The sequence below is a fragment of the Martes martes genome, assembly GCF_963455335.1.
Source record: "Martes martes genome assembly, chromosome: 1".
In the NCBI taxonomy this organism is placed as follows: domain Eukaryota; kingdom Metazoa; phylum Chordata; class Mammalia; order Carnivora; family Mustelidae; genus Martes; species Martes martes.
Genome location: NC_137888.1, coordinates 74,602,180 through 74,621,092, shown reverse-complemented (window position 1 = coordinate 74,621,092; position 18,913 = coordinate 74,602,180). Strand labels below are relative to the sequence as shown.

The following is an 18,913-nucleotide window of genomic DNA, read 5'->3' as shown; positions in this document are numbered from 1 at the left end:
CTCTTTTATTTTATTTTTTTTAAGATTTTATTTATTTATTTATTTGACAGAGAGAGAGAGATCACAAGCAGGCAGAAAGGGAGGCAGAGAGAGAGATGGGGAAGCAGGCTCCCTGCTGAGCAGAGAGCCCGATGCAGGGCTCGATCCCAGGACCCTGGGACCATGATCTGAGCCAAAGGCAGAGGCTTTAACCCACTGAGCCACCCAGGCACCCCTATACCTTCTCTTTTAATAGTAATGTGGAAACATATGGAAAAGTGAATGGGGGTGCAATATGAGAATAGTGGGGAAAGAATATTGCATTATTTTTTCCTTTTCAGGGGAAAAAGTTCTATAGAAACCATAAGAAATATCTTCTATAAGATATATATCCAAGTTCTATTAACGCAGGAGTCTGTCCTGCCCATTCATTGCTACTGCTGCCACAGACTGCTATGTTCCTATAAGCCAAAGCATGATGCAGTGGAAGGACCCATGTTATTGCTGGGCATGCAGAAGTACTATCCCATTTGCCTCCTTCATTCTAACAAGTGTCACTGTGGAAACTATTGCTTGAGTTTTGTTCACTGTTGCCAACCAGTGCTGAAAAATAGTAACTGGCATATAGTAGGCTCTCCATAAAAATGTGATGCATGAATAAGTTGACAAAGGCCCTGAGAGGTGAAGTTTGAAAATTAACAAGAAGGTATATGTTTGATATCAGAAACATCATAGCAAGGTATCAAGATGCATTTCAGGGTTAGGATTTCCTCCCTGACTGAGGCATCTCTCCTCCCTCTGTACCCTCAAGGCAAGGTGCTCCTACATCCTTGCCCTTTTTCCTTTCCAGCATCAGGGTTCTTAATTGCAAGCAGTAGCAGAAACAAAGCCTGGACAATTTAAGCAGAAAATAAATGCACTGAAAGGCTACTCGGTAACTGACAGTCTTGTCAAGAAGACTAGATAAGCAGGTTCAGAGAGTATGCAGCCAAAAACAATGTCTTCATCATGCCCCAGAACTAGTCCAAGAAGGCCGCAGCTGCAACCACCTCTGAGCCCTCGAAGCCAGCACTGGACCCCGCCTCCAGCCCTGCTGCCAGACAAGCAATGCTGCAGATCTGCCACTGCCAGGGATGAGGCCCTGTGTCTGCTGCTTCTCTGCCTTGCCAGCTCCTAATTCAAAGTAGGGCTGGTGAGTAGGCCAGCTTGGGAGCACTCTGGTCACATGGCCAGGCCCTGCTACAAAGAGGGCTAACAAGCAATTCTCTGACAGGTCATGCCTTCTAAAGTGTGAGGTGGGGGACACTTGGGTGGCTCAGTCAATTAAGTGTCTGACTCTTAATTTAGGCTCAGGTCATGATCTCAGAGTTGTGAGACTGAGCCCTGTATCAGGCTCTCTGCTAGATGTGGAGTCTGCTTAGGATTCTCTCTCTCCCTTTCCCTTTGTGCCTCCTCTTACCAATCACGGGTGCTCTCTCTCTCTCTCTCAAAAAAAAAAAAAAAAAAAAAAGGAAAAAAGAAAAATGTATAATTTACAAATGAGAGATGCTTGGCTGGCTCAGTTGGAGGAGCATGTGACTCTTGATCCTGGGGTCAGGGGTCCAAGCCCTACATGGGGTGTAGAAATTACTTAATTAAAAAAAATTTTTTTTATTTAAAAACAATGTTTAATTTACAAATGAAAATATGTTTCCAAAAAGATCATATCTTTCAATAGTTACCTTGAATGTTAATAGGCTAAATGCCCCAATCAAAAGACACAGGGTATCAGATTGGATAAAAAACCAAAACCCATTTGCTTTTTTTGCTATCTGCAAGAGACTCATTTTAGATCCAAAGACACTTCCAGATTTAAAGTGAGGGGGTGGAAAACCATTTATCATGCTAATGAACATCAAAAGAAAGATGGGGTGGTAATCCTTTTATCAGACAAATGAGACTTTAAACCAAAGACTGTAATAAGAGATGAGGAAGGACATTATATCATAACTGAAGGGTCTAACCAACAAGATCTAACAATTATAAATATTTATGCTCCTAACATGGGAACAGCCAATTATGTAAGCCAATTAATAACAAAATCAAAGAAACACATCAACAGTAATGCAATAATAGTAGGGGACTTTAACACTCATCACTGAAATGGACAGATCATCTAAGCAAAAGATCAACAAGGAAATAAGGACACACTGGACCTCATGGACTTTACAAATATATTCAGAACATTCCATCCCAAAGCAACAGAATACACATTCTTCTCTAGTGCACATGGAACATTCTCCAGAATAGATCACATCCAGCCACAAATCAGGTCTCGAGAGGTACCAAAAGATTGGGATCATTCCCTGCATATTTTCATGCCACAATTCTTTGAAACTAGAACTCAACCACAAGAGGAAAGTTGGAAAGAACTCAAATACATGGAGACTAAAGAGCGTCCTACAAAAGAATGAATGAAATTCATTCAGGAAATTAAAGAAGAATTTTAAAAATTCATGGAAACAAATGAAAATGAAAACATAACAGTTCAAAATCTTTGGAATGCAGCAAAGGTGGTGCTAAGAGGACCTAGATAGGATTACAAGCCTTTCTCAAGAAACAACAAAGGCCTCAAATACACAACCTAGCCCTACACCTAAAGGAGCTAGAGAAAGAACAGCAAAGAAAGCCTAAACCCAGCAGGAGAAGAGAAATAACAAAGATCAAGGCAGAAATCAATGAAATAGAAACCAAAAGAACAGTAGAACAGATCAATGAAACTAGGAGCTAGTTCTTCAAAAGAATTAATAAGATTGATAAACCCCTGGCCCAGACTTATCAAAAAGAAAAGAGAAAGGACCCAAATTAATAAAATCATGAATGAAAGAGGAGAGATCAACCAACAACCAACAACCAACACCAAAGGAATACAAACAATTATAAGAACATATTAAGAACAACTATATGCCAACAAATTTGACAATCTGGAAGAAATGGATGCATTCCTAGAGACATATAAACTACAAAAACTGAACCAGGAAGAAACAGAAAACCTGAATAGATCCATAACCAGCAAGGAAATTGAAGCAGTAATAAAAAATCTCCCAACAAACAACAGCCCAGGGCCAGATGGCTTCCCCAGGGAATTCTACCAAACACTTAAAGAGAATTAATACCTATTCTTCTGAAATTGTTACAAAAAATAGAAATGGAAGGAAAACTTCCAAACTCTTTTTATGAAGCCAGCATTGCCTTGATCCCAAAACCAGACAAAGACCCCACCAAAAAGGAGAATTGCAGACCAATATCTCTGATGAACATGAATGCGAAAATTCTCACCAAGATAATAGCCTATAGGATCCAACAATACATCGAAAGGATTATTTGCCACGACCAAGTGGGGTTTATTCCTGGGCTGCAAGTTTGGTTCAATATCCACAAATCAATCAATGTGATACACTACATTAATAAAAGAAAGGACAAGAACCATATGACCCTCTCAATCGATGCAGAAAAAGCATTTGATGAAGTACAGCATCCTTTCTTTTTTTTTTTTTTTTTTTTTTTTTTTTTTTTTTTTTAAAGATTTTATTTATTTATTCGACAGAGAGAAATCACAAGTAGGCAGAGAGGCAGGCAGAGAGAGAGAGTAGGAAGCAGGCTCCCTGCTGAGCAGAGAGCCCGATGTGGGGCTCGATCCCAGGACCCTGAGATCATGACCTGAGCCGAAGGCAGAGGCTTTAACCCACTGAGCCACCCAGGCGCCCCCAGCATCCTTTCTTGATCAAAACTCTTCACAGTGTGAGGATAGAGAGTACATACCTCAATATCATAAAAGCCATCTATGAAAAATCCACAGCAAATAACATTCTCAATGGGGAAAAACTGAGAGCTTTTCCCCTAAGGTCAGGAAGACAACAGGGTTGTCCACTATCACCACAATTGCTCAACATAGTACTAGAAGTCCTAGCCTCATCAATCAGACAACAAAAAGAAATAAAAGGCATCCAAATCAGCAAAGAAGTCAAACTCTCACTCTTTGCAGATGATATGATACTTTACATGGAAAACCCAGAAGACTCTACCCTAAAACTGCTAGAACTCATGCAGGAATTCAGCAAAGTAGCAGGATATAAAATCAATGCACAGAAATCAGTTGCATTTCTATATACCAACAATATGACAGAAGAAAGAGAAATTAAGGAGTTGATCGCATTTACAATTGCACCCAAAACCATAAGATACCTAGGAATAAACCTAACTGAAGAGGCAAAGGATCTGGACTCAGAAAACTATAAAGCACTCATGAAAGAAATTGAGGAAGACACAAAGAAATGGAAAAACATTCCATGCTCGAGAATTAGAAGAACAAATATTGTTAAAATGTCTATGTTACCTAGAGCAAACTACACATTTAATGCAATCCCTACCAAAATACCATCAACTTTTTTCAAAGAAATGGAATAAATAATCCTAAAATTTATATGGAACCAGAAAAGACCCCAAATAGCCAGAGGAATGTTTAAAAAGGAAACCAAAGCTGGGGGCATCACAATTCTGGACTTTAGGCTCTATTACAAAGCTGTAATCATCAAGACAGTATGGTACTGGCACAAAAACAGACACATAGATCAATGGAGCAGAATACAGAACCCACAAATGGACCCTCAACTCTCTACGGTCTACTAATCTTCGACAAAGCAGGAAAGAACATCCAATGGAAAAAAGACAGTCTCTTCAACAGATGGTGTTGGGAAGATTGGACAGCCACATGCAGAAGAATGAAACTGGGCCATTTCCTTACACCACACACGAAAATAGACTCAAAATGGATGAAAGACCTTAATGTGAGACAGGAATCCATCAAAATCCTTGAGGAGAATACAGGCAGCAACCTCTTCAACCTCAGCCACAGCAACTTCTTCCTAGAAACATCACCAAAGGCAAGGGAAGCAAGGGCAAAAATGAACTATTGGGACTTCATCAAGATCAAAAGCTTTTGCACAGCAAAGGAAATAGTCAATAAAAACCAAAAGATAACCAACAGAATGGGAGAAGATATTAGCAAATGACATATCAGATCAAGGGCTAGTATCCAAAATCTATAAAGAACTTGTCAAACTCAACACCCAAAGAACAAATAATCCAATCAAGAAATGGGCAGAGGACATGAACAGACATTTCTGCAAAGAAGACATCCAGATGGCCAACAGACACATGAAAAAGTGCTCAACATCACATCATGGCATCAGGGAAATACAAATCAAAACCACAGTGAGATACCACCTCCCACCAGTCAGGATGGCTAAAATTAACAAGTCAGGAAATGGCAGATGTTGGCGAAGATGCACAGAAACGGGAAACCTCCTACACTGTTGGTGGGAATGCAAGCTGGTGCAGCCACTCTGTAAAACAGTATGGAGGTTGCTCAAAAAGTTGAATATAGAGCTACCCTATGACCCAGCAACTGCACTACAAGGTATTTACCCCAAAGATAGAAATGTAGTGATCCAAAGAGACACCTGCACCTCAATGTTTATAGCAGCAATGTCCACAATAGCCAAACTATGGAAAGAGCCTGGATGTCCATCAACAGATGAATGGATAAAGAAGATGTGGTATGCACACACACACACACACACACACACATACATACATGCACAATGGAATATTATGTAGCCATCAAGAAATGAAATCCTGTCAATTGCAATGACATGGATGGAACTAGAGGGTATTATGCTAAGCGAAATAAGTCAATCAGAGGAAGACAATTGCCATATGATCTCTCTGATATGAGGAATTTGAGAGTCAGGGTGGGGGGTCATGGGGACTTGGGAAGGAAAAAATTAAACAAGATGGGATCGGGAGGGAGACAAAAACATAAGAGACTCAATCTCACAAAACAAACTGAGGTTTGCTGGGTGGTAGAGAGGTAGGGATAGGCTGGGTTATGGATATTGGGGAGGGTATGTGTTAGGGTGAGTGCTATGAAATGTATAAGCCTGATGATTCATAGACTTGCACCCCTGGGGCAAATAATACATTATATGTTAACTTAAAATATATATATATATATATATATATATATATATATATATATATATACACACACACACACACAACAACAAAAAGACTGATGAATCACAGACCTGTACCCCTGATACAAATAATACATTATATGTTAATAATAAAAAAAATTCAGAAATAAACTGTGCTCAAACAATACAATTCAGTCATAAGCCAAAACAAACAAACAAAAAAAAAGTAAGACATGTACCTCCTACCATGGTTTCTTGGTTTATTTGTAAAGGGGAAAGCCTAACTTTATGTATTTTCAATGATGATTTTTTTTTAAAAAGATTTTATTTATTTACTTGACAGAGAGATAGAGAGAGCACAAGTAGGCAGAGAGTCAGGCAGAAGGAGAGGGAGAAGCAGGATCTCCACTGAGCAGGGAGCCCAATGCAGGGCTCGATCTCAGGACCCTGGGATCATGACCTGAGCCGAAGGCAGCCGTTTAACATACTGAGCCACCCAGGTGCCCCTTCAATGATGATTTTTGATGGTATTATTTATTTAATAACATCTGGCTTCCTTGAGAATAACTACCAGTGTTCCTTATTTAGAATATTTGAGGAGAAGTATCACATAGATAGAGAGATGCCGTTTATTATGTGCATAAGGTGAGTTGACAAGTTGCTGTTAATCCCCATCAACGTGCTCCCTCTCCAGATAACCAACACGAAGAAGTGTCTCCCAATTGGTGTGCCTCATTAGAACTTAAAATGCATTTTCTCACAAAAGTGAGGTTTATAAAATGGTGGATAAATAGAGTTAAAATAGTAGAAAGGGAACTATGTTCCGGATACATCATAAATATCATAAATTAAATGGGCCTGGGAAGTTCCTGAGGGCTAAAAAAAAAAAAAAAAAGAATAAACTCGTAGGTGCTAATTTTCTTGCAATTTAAGAACATAACTTCATTAATAACTCATATATTTTCTTACTTGCACTATTGGTTTCATCTAAACATTCCCATATGTTTTGCAGTCTCCCTTATTACTTAAGAGTTTTACGTATACCTAGTTATAGATGCTTATGTTTATTTGTATTCTGAGAAGCTCCTTTTGAACTTATTTTTTTCTTTTTTTTTTAAGATTTTATTTATTTATTTGACAGACAGAGATCACAAGTAGGCAGAGAGAAAGGCAGAGAGAGAGAGGGTGAAGCAGGCTCCCTGCCGAGCAGAGAGCCCAATGCAGGGCTCGATCCCAGGACCCTGAGACCACGACCCGAGCCGAAGGCAGAGGCTTAACCCACTGAGCCACCCAGGCGCCCCTGAACTTACTTTTTTAATATCATGTAGTTGCTAGTTTGCTACGAAGAGTGACTTGGGTCTTTGCTACTTTGTTTGCACATTACACAAATAATTTTAAGTATAAATTAGTATCCATACCAAGGGCTAACAAGAAATCAGAGTAGCCATCAAAGAAATAAGGAAAAGCTATTGCCTAAAATATAATTTGTCTCTCCACGCCACTATCTTTTTATTTAGTTTTTGTAGGAATTTCTTCCTGCCTATAAATACCACATGGATTTAGGATGGACTTTAATGGAACCATAGGAAAGCACAAGCATATTGAAAGGGAAAGAGTGAATCCTATGTCCTTCCAATTTTTATTGAGTGAGTTTATGAGAAGCTGTTGAGAAAAACTGTCCTAAGCACTTTAGACTCAGGAAGCAGAGGGCCGGAACCTGCTTTTGGCGATGTGAGTCACTGAAATGGGCCCCAGATCAAAGCACCGCAGCCTAAACTGCAGCTGTAACATTCATTATTCTTTAAAGGCTCTTTCAAAGAGATCTGCATGTTGATTATGTTATGGCAATGTGTAATCTGGGAGGAGGGGAATGAATGTAATGTATTACAATTCTGAAGCAGGGAGGGGCTCCTGGGGGAATCTGGAGGCAAATTTTGATAGGAGAAAGGGGTAGGATGGAATAGAGCTGAACAAAAGAAAAATGACTGGCTAGGAACGCCGCCCCCCCGCCAGCCCCGAAAACCCAGAGGCCTGATGCCCACTTGTGAGTCTTGCTTAAGGCGCCTCTCCAAGACTCCCACACATGACAGGGGCGGCTCCAAGCACACATATCTGCCAAGCCGACAAGAGGCCACTGAAGACAAACACAATTGCCCTGAATCCAATGAAGAGGAAGTAAATGCCGTTTCATTTTTTTTGGTTCGAAAACTGAAAATGTTAATAGTCTTCTCCTCTCTGCCCCCTTCCCATTTTCCTGGTTTGCCATGTTTCTAGTTTTGCTGTGTCTTGTTTCATCTGTTGTTAACAGGAAGATTAATATTTTTCCCAAACTTTCCATTTGAACTTGACTTGAGATGTATCAGTTTCACTTGCTTTCCTATTTATATTACAAAAGAAAAAAAAAGGAAATTTTTATCACTTATATTTAGAACTTCCCTTTTTAAACAGTAAGAGTAAATACACATTTTTTAGGTCAGACCACACAGAAAATGAAAAGCATAAAATGCTAAGTAAAACATCCCCCCCTACAACATTTAACTCAGTTCCACTCCCCAGAGATAACCTCTCAGAAAGGATTTTAAAAATTGACTGAGGGGGATGCCTGGGTGGTTCAGTTGGTTAAGCAGCTGCCTTCGGCTCAGGTCATGATCCCAGGGTCCTGGGATCGAGTCCCATATTGGTCTCCTTGCTCAGCAGGGAGCCTGCTTCTCCCTCTGCCTCTGCCTGCCTCTCTGTCTGCCTGTGATCACTCTCTCTGACAAATAAATAAATAAAATCTTTTAAAAAAAATTGACTGAGGGTTTAAAAACCATAGTACTTCCAAATCAGAGCCCAGCATGATGGTAGAGTTGTTTCTCAATGAACACCTCCGTAAGTGCAGCGTGGATATAATTATTAACACTCCTCTTATGTGTCTGGGTCTGCAAACTAAGAAGAAAGGTCGCAAAACCCTGCCAAGTCTCCTTCATTTTACTCAAAGCAGGAGGACTCCTTAATAGTCTCAGAATGGAAGAACAGGAGTCAGACCAGGAGTCGGGAACTTAGCTGGCCTTCGCTTTCATCCTTAGCCCCCATGTCGTGGGAGTTAGAGGCACTCAGAGCCACCCTCCAAAATGTTTTCCCTTGTTTCAATCCCTAGACAGTGCTTATTCCTGAGTTTCCTCCTTTTCTTTTCCCTTAGGAAGAAGACAAGCCAACTCTCTATGTGTTTAATGCTGTGACCCAAGAGACAATGCCAATGATGGAGAACATTTCCCTCCTTGGTCAAAAAGTGTCTGATCTGAGAACCCTGGTAACTCTGAGATGTGGCTTCCCTGTGAGTGTCTTCTGTCTCCGGACCCCAGAAGGACTGGAGATGTATGACTGCAACACCCTGAGGGACTACCAGATAGACATCGGTACTGCCCACCATATTCAATACCAGCTACTGCTCAGCACTATGGTTCTTTGGTACCAGACTGGCAAAAAATGGAGGAGTTCCTTCCAAACTAAAACTTCTGAAACCTCAGTGGGGATGTAAATGATCCATGCCCTCTCTCTGGTATCTGGGTCTTTAGACTAACAAATAAGAAATGTCCCATAGACCTGCCATGTCTTGTTCTCTTTACTCAAATCAGGATAACTGGTTAATATCCTCAGGTTAGAAGAGCAAGACTCAGACCAGTTTATGTTTTTCTCTTTCAAAATATATGTCAAGGGGCACCTGTGTGGCTCAGTGGGTTAAAGCCTCTGTCTTCGGCTTAGGTCATGATCCCAGGGTCCCGGGATCGAGCCCCGCATTGGGCTCTCTGCTCCATGGAGAGCCTGCTTTCTCCTCTCTCTCTGCCTGCCTCTCTGCCTACTTGTGATCTCTGTCTGTCAAATAAATAAATAAAATCTTTAAAAATATATATATATGTCAAGAATACATAGAAGCAAGTTCAAGTACATATCCTTTTTCTTCCTTTCAACACAGTGGTAGCATATGATACACACACTGTCCTGAGCTTGCTTTATGCAATCTCATTTTAAAACACTGTTGATTATATTAATATTTTAAATAGTGCAAGTGGCTACTGTGCAGTATCCCCGATGGACAGATTAGTGAGTTGGCATTCATCCCTGATGGGCAGATTACAACCTTTCTTTAAATATTCTACTTCCACGTGGTGTCTGCTGTAGCCATACACCATTAAAACAAACTCAAAGGACTGTCTGATTGTTTTAACTCTATTGGAAAATGGTTCAAACTTTATAGAGATTCTTGCTTGAGGTGAATGAATCTTTGCTGACAATCAGCAGACATTAAGGTAATGTTGTGCTGTCACATTTGTTGCAATGGAATTTGAGTTCTCCCAATTTATAATTGGGCTTTGTAAACATTGTTGAGTTAAGCAGTTTTGCTTTTTACAACTGCTAGATTTGCATTTATTGTTACTTCTCCTATTATATTTGCTTATTCTTTCATGATATTTTTAATTGAGGCTTTCAAAACTTTGACATCATTTATCATCCCTGTGTTTGATCAAAGGAAGTGATGTTCTAGGATTTGTCCCCATAGTACCTCACAGTAAAGTACATACTGTTTTGCATGCTTGCCAGGGAATCAGGCCTGCCCAGAACATGGTGGGGATTTATGTGGGTAAGGACACACAAGAGGCATTTGTCCTCAAGCAATTTATGATCTAGTTTTTTAATGAAACACAAAAGAATACATAAAAAAAAATTAGGGTGACAGCTCTTTAGGCCTATGCTGCTCAGATCATGATGTAACAGTTTACAGCTAGAGCTAGAAGACAATTTAGAAATGGCTTCATCCAACCCCAAATTTTTACAGATGTAAAGAAAGCAAAAATGTTCCAGATGGTTAAGGGTGTGTGAAGGACAACACACAGGCCTCCTAAAATGACCCTCTAGGAATGAGGGTTTTCAAATGTCAGGTTAGGGGCTCAAGCATGACCAGAGTAGACTGCTTTGGCCACCATGAGCACAGGGCATAGGAGGAAAGGCAAGGAAAGAAGAGCCTCAAGGAGAAGGGAGGAGAAGTCTTTGGTTGGCTTCATATCTTTGCCTAAAGCAGCCCTATCATTCTTCAAGCAGCCAGTCCACCTTCTTTTAACTAGAGGGTAAAGAGGTTCTTGATCAGCCTACTTTTCAAGTTCTCCCTTTCCCAGTCAATGAGTCATCCCTGGTGCTATCAGAATTTGAACCTTGACCCCTCTCCAAAAGCAGTGGAAAATTAGAATGTTTCTGAGAAGCAGTCAAGCTCATATTGAAAATCAAAGACTTATGTAGCTCAGTTAGTCACTACATATATTAGCTCATATAAAAACACACAGAACTGCCTCTGCACTCCGAGCATTCATGATAAGGTGGTAGAAATAAGGCCTGCACATATACTTAGTTCTAATAGTAAGTCAGCTCAATGAAGGCTGAAGGGTTTAAGGAAGGCATTCTGGAGAATGCTGGGCATGAGCACACAAAGAGGTGGGAAACATGGTCATATGAAAGGGAAGACATTCCAGGCTTCTAAGCCAGGAGAAAAACACAAGCCACAGGTTCATGAACATGGGCTTAATCCAGGGAAGACAAATATCAGGAGACTTCTGAAAAGCAGAGGAGACTCACTGAGACCAATCAGAAACACAAGTGGGGTCAGATTGAGAAGGGTCTTAGGAGTGAGGCAACAGAGCACAGGCTTCACATGCTGGCAACCAGAGCTATGCACATTCTGGAACAGAAGTGTTTAGCAGAAGTTTAATCTGGCAGCAAGCAGCATAAAATACAGAAAGGAGTTAGGAGAAGCAAGGTGTTATGCCAACAGGCACTTTTGAGAATCCCAGTATTAACTAGCTCCACCAGCAATGGAAGAAAGAGGCAAATCTGAGAAACCCAGAAAGTAAAGACAGGATGTCAGGCTGAATCACATTTAAGAGGAGGGAAGCACCAAGGTTCTGACACTAGGACTGTGGTGGTGAAATTGGGGAAAGGAGCTTACGCTTTGGGTCCTAAACTTTAGATATAAAGAAAGGCAGAGAATACGTGCTTTCTCTAAAAGTTACTTGGCTAATTAGTGGCAAAGCTGTAAATCCAACTGCCGTCTTCTGATTCTCCTCCACGACAAACATGGAGTGAGGGCTTAGTGGTGGGTTCGGTTAGTAGATGTTGCTGTAGGCATCCTGCCATGGAGTCAGGAACTAAGCCCTATGAGAGGTGCTTTGCTTTGAGAGTCTATACAGAGAGGGACACGTCAAGGGCCAAGGGCCAGTAGTCAAGACATGCTGAAGTCAGGGCAAGTAGACAGCTAATAGGAGTCAGAAAATGAGACACATAAAGCTGTCGGAGGTAGGAGAAAAGGTGGGACTTTGCATTGTCACAGATGACAAAGAAGAGACAGTTTTTACCATGCTGGTAAAAGACCAAAGATAATGTCTGAGAAAAACGTTCTGATTTGGCTTAAAAGTCATTGGTGAACCCAGAGAGAGCAGTTTTAATAAAGTGGATGGAGACAGAAAGACTGCAGGGATTAAGAAGATGAGTAATAAGAGGATAAAGGTACTTTTTTTGGTGGTAGAATATTTAATGATTAACTTGTCAAGAATTTATCAAAGATAAACATTCCCTACTACATGTGATTTTGTGACTAGAGGCTTAGTGGCACATCATGTAGGTCCACACACACACACACACACACACACACACACACACACACCTTTTTCTTATATCACTGTATATGAGACAAATGTTCATTTTAGCCTCATTTCATGTTCTTAAATCTCTATCCTGCCTTTTGCTTTCCTCTTGCTCATCTACATGCTTGTCTGCTAGTTAATCTGTCTATATGATCTATATGCTTGAAAACTGACATTAATCCTTTCTGGAACAAGGTGTGCCTGACAAATGAGTGAATGAATGAATGACTTCCCCTTACAGAATGCTGCCACTGGTATACCCCAATGGTAAATGCCTCATGGCATGTATTCATGGCCAGAATGAGCAATCACAATCAATCTGTGGGCAGAGTCCTGGGAGTTCAGACCCTGAAATCTCAGCTGGCTCCAAGGCACTTCTACTAGTCCTTAGGCCCCTTGGAGATCTACCATGCTGTTTTAATTCCTTTTACAAGTGAGGAAACAGGCTCAGAGAAGTTAAGTGACCTGCTCAAGGTCATATTGCTAAGAAATGGTAATCACGCACTCAGGATTGGGTTCTTTCCAACAATTTATAGTGCCAACCCAGAATGCTTTTATCAATATCTACTTTTATTGGTACTTTAAGTTCTGATCAATGTTTTGTTTTGTTTCTCATTAGGGGAAACCCACTCCAGAGAAATGATTTCCATATCAGACAGGCAGATATTGACCTCAAAGTATGTATGCTCCCAGGGATAGAGGGACCACATGGGGAGAGGTTGCAAACAATTCCCTAGAATGCACACTGTTGCTCATACCTGCTCTCCTGCATGGCTTGCCACGGTGATGGGTCTGCAAGCAGAAAGTGAGCAGATCCAGGGTTTGTAGATATATACAGTCTTGGGGGGCCTTCTTTAAAAAAAATCCAAAATTAAAAATAGAGAATTAAAAAAACTCATGTAGTGAAAGGCCCTGAAGCTTAAGTCTCATTAGTTCTACCTTCATTTCAGTTATAGATTTTAATTGTATTTTCTGGAGCAATGTACCATTTTTCAAGTAAATTTCTATTTTCCAACAGAACTCCTAAGCTTACGAAGGAATTTAACATGTGACAAAGAAGCATTACAAACCAATTGGGATGGAAGTATTATCCAATAAATGGTGTTGGTTAATGTGCTTAGAAGTTCTCTGGATAGGGCGTCTGGGTGGCTCAGTTGGTTAAGTGTCTGCCTTTGGCTCAGGTCATGATCCCAGGGTCCTGGGATTGAATCCTACATCGGGCTCCCTGCTCATTGGAGTTTCTCCCTCTGCCCCTACCTCCCTGCTTGTGTTCATTCTCTTCCTCTCTCTCTCTCACAAAAATAAATAAATAAAATCCTTAAAAATAAAATTTTAAAGGTTGAGCATTAAGAGAAAAACCACCCATTGTTACCTTTGTTCTTTGAGGAATTAGGACTGCTTCATTGCAAGGAACTGAAATTAATAGTTACAAAACCTGTAACAATTGCTCCCAGATAGGGTATTAAAGCAGAATAAAATACAGAGCTTGATGGGAGGTGTCCTACTGCTGATGAGGATTTAAATCATATAGTCTTCTCTGTAGTTTTCAAAATCAGGGTTCATCAACAGTGGACAGGTTGAGCTAGGAAGAGCTGAGATCCTGAGTCTAGACGACCACCTGGGGAAGGGCAGATGGGCCAGGAAGAGGGAAGTTAGTCTCAAATAAGTACTGCTGGTGGGAGCCCCGGGATAGGCAGGTAGATCAGTCTGCAGCTAAAGGCAGGAAGGCAGAGGGTAACCTCAGGGAGATCCAGCAGGGACCTGGTGGGTGAATCATAGCATAGCATCAAGGTAGCAAATGAATAAATAAATAAATGACATAAGAGGTGAAAAACTAGATAAGCTGGTTGTTGACATCAGAGGCTCTGACAACATGTAACAGAAATCTAACCCCAGAGATTGGGGTTCAGAGCAGGAACTTCAGTTCCAGGCTCAGAGAACAGATGGACCTCAGTTCTGAAACCCAAAAGGTAGAGTAGAATACAGGCACTCATATTCTGGGGCACAAGGTGGGGGCTTGGTCAGGAGGAATCGGGCAAGTTAGTAGAACAGGGACAATATCCAAGCGGGATGAACAGGAACACCAACTTCCCACCTGAGCCTGGAATCTTAACATATTCTCTCTCAGTGGAATTAAGATTATTCTCTGGGCCTAAGGCTTGGCTGGTTCTTCAAAATGAAGGCTGTGTGGCCTCAGCTGTGGAAGACAAAGGAGGCTGGTGTACAGTGCCAAGCAAGCTTTTCAATACTCTGTGGGTAAATTTTATGGTAAACTACAATCAGCAAATCACTTTTAAATCAAGAGACGAAACAAATGCAATTTGAACATTGTTTAAAGTCCTTTGCTTCCAGTGATACCCACAGGAATCAAACCTTTAAATAAGAAAATTAAGTACAACAAGAAACTTTAGAGAGACTAAATCTATGGTGTCAAGGATGGTAAATACCAGCAAGTATTTATTATGAACCTACTATGTGTCTGAGCCTTGTCCTACTGCCAATGCCATCATATTGATTCAAAGGCAGCCAGCCAATCTACAGATTGTTCAATGACATCAGCCAATTAAATTCTTGTTTGGAGACAAAGATAACATAGAGGATAGGAATGTAGGCATTCCTACATTCTGTAGGCATTCCTACATACTCTACATCTGTAGAGCCAGATTGCCAGGGTACAACTCCTGATTCCACTCCTTACTGGGTATGTAAAACCCAGGCAAGTTACTTAATCTCATAGGGCCTCAGTTTCTTCAACTGTCAAATGAAGAGAATAATACGAACCACACTTAGGACTGTTGTAAATTTTAAAGATTTTTATTTATTTATTTATTTATTTGACAGAGAGAGAGATCACAAGCAGGCTGCCTGCTGGGCAGAGAGCCCGATGTGGGGCTCAATCCCAGGATCCTGGGATCATGACCCGAGCCGAAGGCAGAGGCTTTAAACCACTGAGCCACCCAGGTGCCCTTGTTGTAAATTTTAAATCAGCTTATTCGTGTAAAGTATCTAGAATAATGTAGAGCATATAATAAGCATTCAATGAATATTAGTTATTTATATTCAATATATTATTATTATTAATTATTATTAGTCTTGTGAATTCAAACTGGGAAATATAGAGAGACAAAACTGGTTACCAGTATGGCAGAAAATGCATGGTGCCATGAAGAAGGGTTGGGTCGTGGCGAAACAATGTTGCATGAAGACATCATTTACAGTAGTAGAGAAACTGTAAAGGAGCAGCAGGGCAGCCTGTCAGCAGAGAAAGGAAGAAGACACAAAGAGACATAGAGGGCTTGAGAGAGAGAGAGAGATCCCGGAGCCCATGGGAGAGATGGGGAGTTGCCCATCTGGAGAGGTGTCTTTGTTCCTAATGCACAGCAGATCTGGCCACTGTCTCAGTATAATAAATCCCATTTTCTTGAGGACCTCCTTGCAACCCAAAAGCATAACCAGAACAGAGTCCACAGACTGGATGAGACATGATGCTTGAGCTCAGAGAGTTCTCTATTAGTGTTTACAAACTAGCAATTCCAAAACAGAAATGTATTTTCTTTTTTTTTTAATATTTTATTTATGTATTTATTTGACACGGAGAAGGAGAGGGAGAGCACAAGCAGGGGGAGTGACAGGCAGAGGGGGAGGGAGAAGCAGGTTCCCTGTGAAGCAGGGAGCCCAACTCGGGACTCGATCCCACCTAAAGTAGAAACCTAACCAACTGAGCCATGCAGGCATCCCCAGAAATCTATTTTCAATGATCAAGAGTTTCAACATACACCATGGTGGCCAGTTGAGCGATTCCTTTAACTATTTGCAGAGGTGAAACAAGGACATAGTTAAGAAGAGCTTCCCGGAGGAGGTGATACCAGTTTATGTTGCATCATAAACTATTAGAAGGAGGGTGTGGGGAAGAATCACAAGAATTCAGACACCAAAAGTGCAGCAAAAAAAGAAGCCCGAAGGCCAGAAATAGCCTGATGTGTATCCAGAAGTGCAGGAGAGCCTGCTGGGTTGCTAAGGGTTAGGAGGTCAGTACACGGTCAAAATGGATTTGGGGAATAGGGTAGAATTTCATTCAACAAATAATTACTGATTATTTACCATGAGCCAAGCACCATTGAGGAAAGTGGGCATTACACTGTGAGCAAGAGCAGCAAGATGTCCTAACCTCTTGAAGTTTGCAGTTTGGTGGGAAACATAAGCATCAACAGAAAAATAGTGAAATTTAAGAACTCTAAAGTTTAAAAAACAAAAACAAAAACAGGACATGGTAACAGAGAGTTATGTGGTAACATAGAGGGAGGCTATTTTAGATGGTTAGCCAGAGGAGGAGGTGACATTTGAGCAGAGACCAGAAGAAAGAGATGGGGAGGCTGGTTGGTGGCAGCTTCCCTAAGTAGATTTAGGTGAAAGATCTTGGAGGTCTGAAAGAGGGTGGAGCTGGCAAGATGGAGGCAAGGAAATGGTTCTTAAACCTTCACGAGATAAACTTTACAGGCCTTAGCTATTGTATAGATATAGGGCATGAGAAAGGGAAGGATGAGGACCAACTCTTAAATCTCTAGCTGAGATAACAAGGAAGATAGTGGGGTCACAAACTGAGATGAAAGATGATGAGTTGCCTTTCAGAGCAATGGGGTCATAGGGCAATCCCTTAGATGGTGATGTCCCCGGCAGGTGGAATCTGGAGCTGGAGCAGAGGCCTGGAGCGGAGGTTTGGACTTGGGAATGAATGCCGTGTGGGTGGTCAGTGAAGCCAGTAGGGTCACTGAGATTGCCTGTTAGTCAGCCAAAGAGTATTTAATGAGCACTTACCAAGTGCCAGGCTGTGTGGCAAGTCTTTTCTTTTTCTTTTTCTTTTTTTTTAAGATTTTATCTATTTACTTGACAGAGAGAGACACAGTGAGAGAGGGAACACAAGCAAGGGGAGTACAAGAGGGAAAAGCAGGCTTCCCACCGAGAAGGGAACCCAATGTGGGGCTCCATCCCGGGACCCTGGGACCATGACGCAAGCCAAAGGCTGAGGCCTACCGACTGAGCCATCCAGGGGCCCCTGTGTGGCAAGTCTTGAAGGAGATTTCTTTTTAGTGGAGACATGAAAAAAATATCTCTGAGAAGAAAAATTATTTCAAGTACTGATGATAGGAGCTGGGAAGAAATTAAAGTAAGGTCATAGGATAAAGAATAAAGGAGTGGGAGGAGCCAGTAGCAGCCAAAACAGTCTTCTGTAAGGACATAATGCTTGAATTGAAAACTGAAGAAGGTCATTGTCCTGTGAAAATCTGGATGAAGACCTTTTGAAGCAAAAGAAAGTATGTCCTCAGGTCTTGCGATGGAGTGGACTTGGTGTATCTGAAGGACAGGTGAAACGTCAGAGTGGCTGGAATGGAGTGAGTGAGACAGGCTGGAGGGAGGTGAGAGGTGAGGGTAGGTCAGATAGGAAGGAGACTGGGTTTTATCCTGAGGGAATGCATCAAGAAAGAAGAGAAGGCTGACGAAAGAAGATTCCTGAAAACACCACCCTGAGGAACAAAGGGAATGCGGTGCCACAGAGGGCAGACCAGGAGAGGGTAAGTGATAAATTCTCCAGCAGAAATGAACATATTACTTTTGTGTTATTGCACACAATGGCTATCTTGAGATGGATAAAACAAAAGGATCAGGGGTGCCTGGGTGGCTCAGTTGGTTAAGTGTCTGCCTTCGGCTCAGGTCATGGTCCCAGGGCCCTGGGATAGAGTCCCACATTGGGCTCCCTGCTCCTTGGGGGCCAGCTTCTCCCTGTCCCTCTGTCTGCCACTCCCCCTGCTCATGCTCTCTTTCCCTCTCTCCCTCTCTCTGTCAAATAAATAAATAAAATCTTTGAAAACAAAAAAACACGAAAGGATCATTTAACTCCACCCATAGCCCGTTTGTGAGCTACAGGCCCCAAAAGCCCATCAGTCCTGCCAGTTTCTTTAGTTTCCTCTTCCAACATAACGGTTTGAGTTTACATGGTGATATATATATCAGCATGGAATCAACATCCACAGGACTGTTTTAAGATAACTGCAGAAAATATTTCAGCATTATATGCAATCACCGTGCAGATGAGAAAATGGAAGGGCACAGAACCTAAATGTCTTCTCAAGTCGATGAAGGCCTAAGCTGAAAATAGCAACCCGGTCTACTTATTCCAAGGTTACTTTTCAGTTTGCATCTAGCTTATGCCTCTGGTTGGAAAAAGCTATCTTTAGAAGTTTTATGGAT

The 18,913-nt window shown here is 41.3% G+C and overlaps 1 protein-coding gene across 1 annotated transcript in view; it reads left to right on the top strand.

Annotated features, from left to right (window-relative positions):
* Positions 1 to 18,913, top strand: part of ANKUB1 (ankyrin repeat and ubiquitin domain containing 1) — a gene marked incomplete at both ends in the record, with an annotated part of 31,682 nt that overhangs the window by 4,605 nt on the left and 8,164 nt on the right. The window contains one exon of the mRNA XM_080821399.1: positions 9,178 to 9,394. Within this exon, the coding sequence (XP_080677525.1) occupies positions 9,178 to 9,394 (217 nt within the window). The remainder of the gene's footprint in view (positions 1 to 9,177; positions 9,395 to 18,913) is intronic.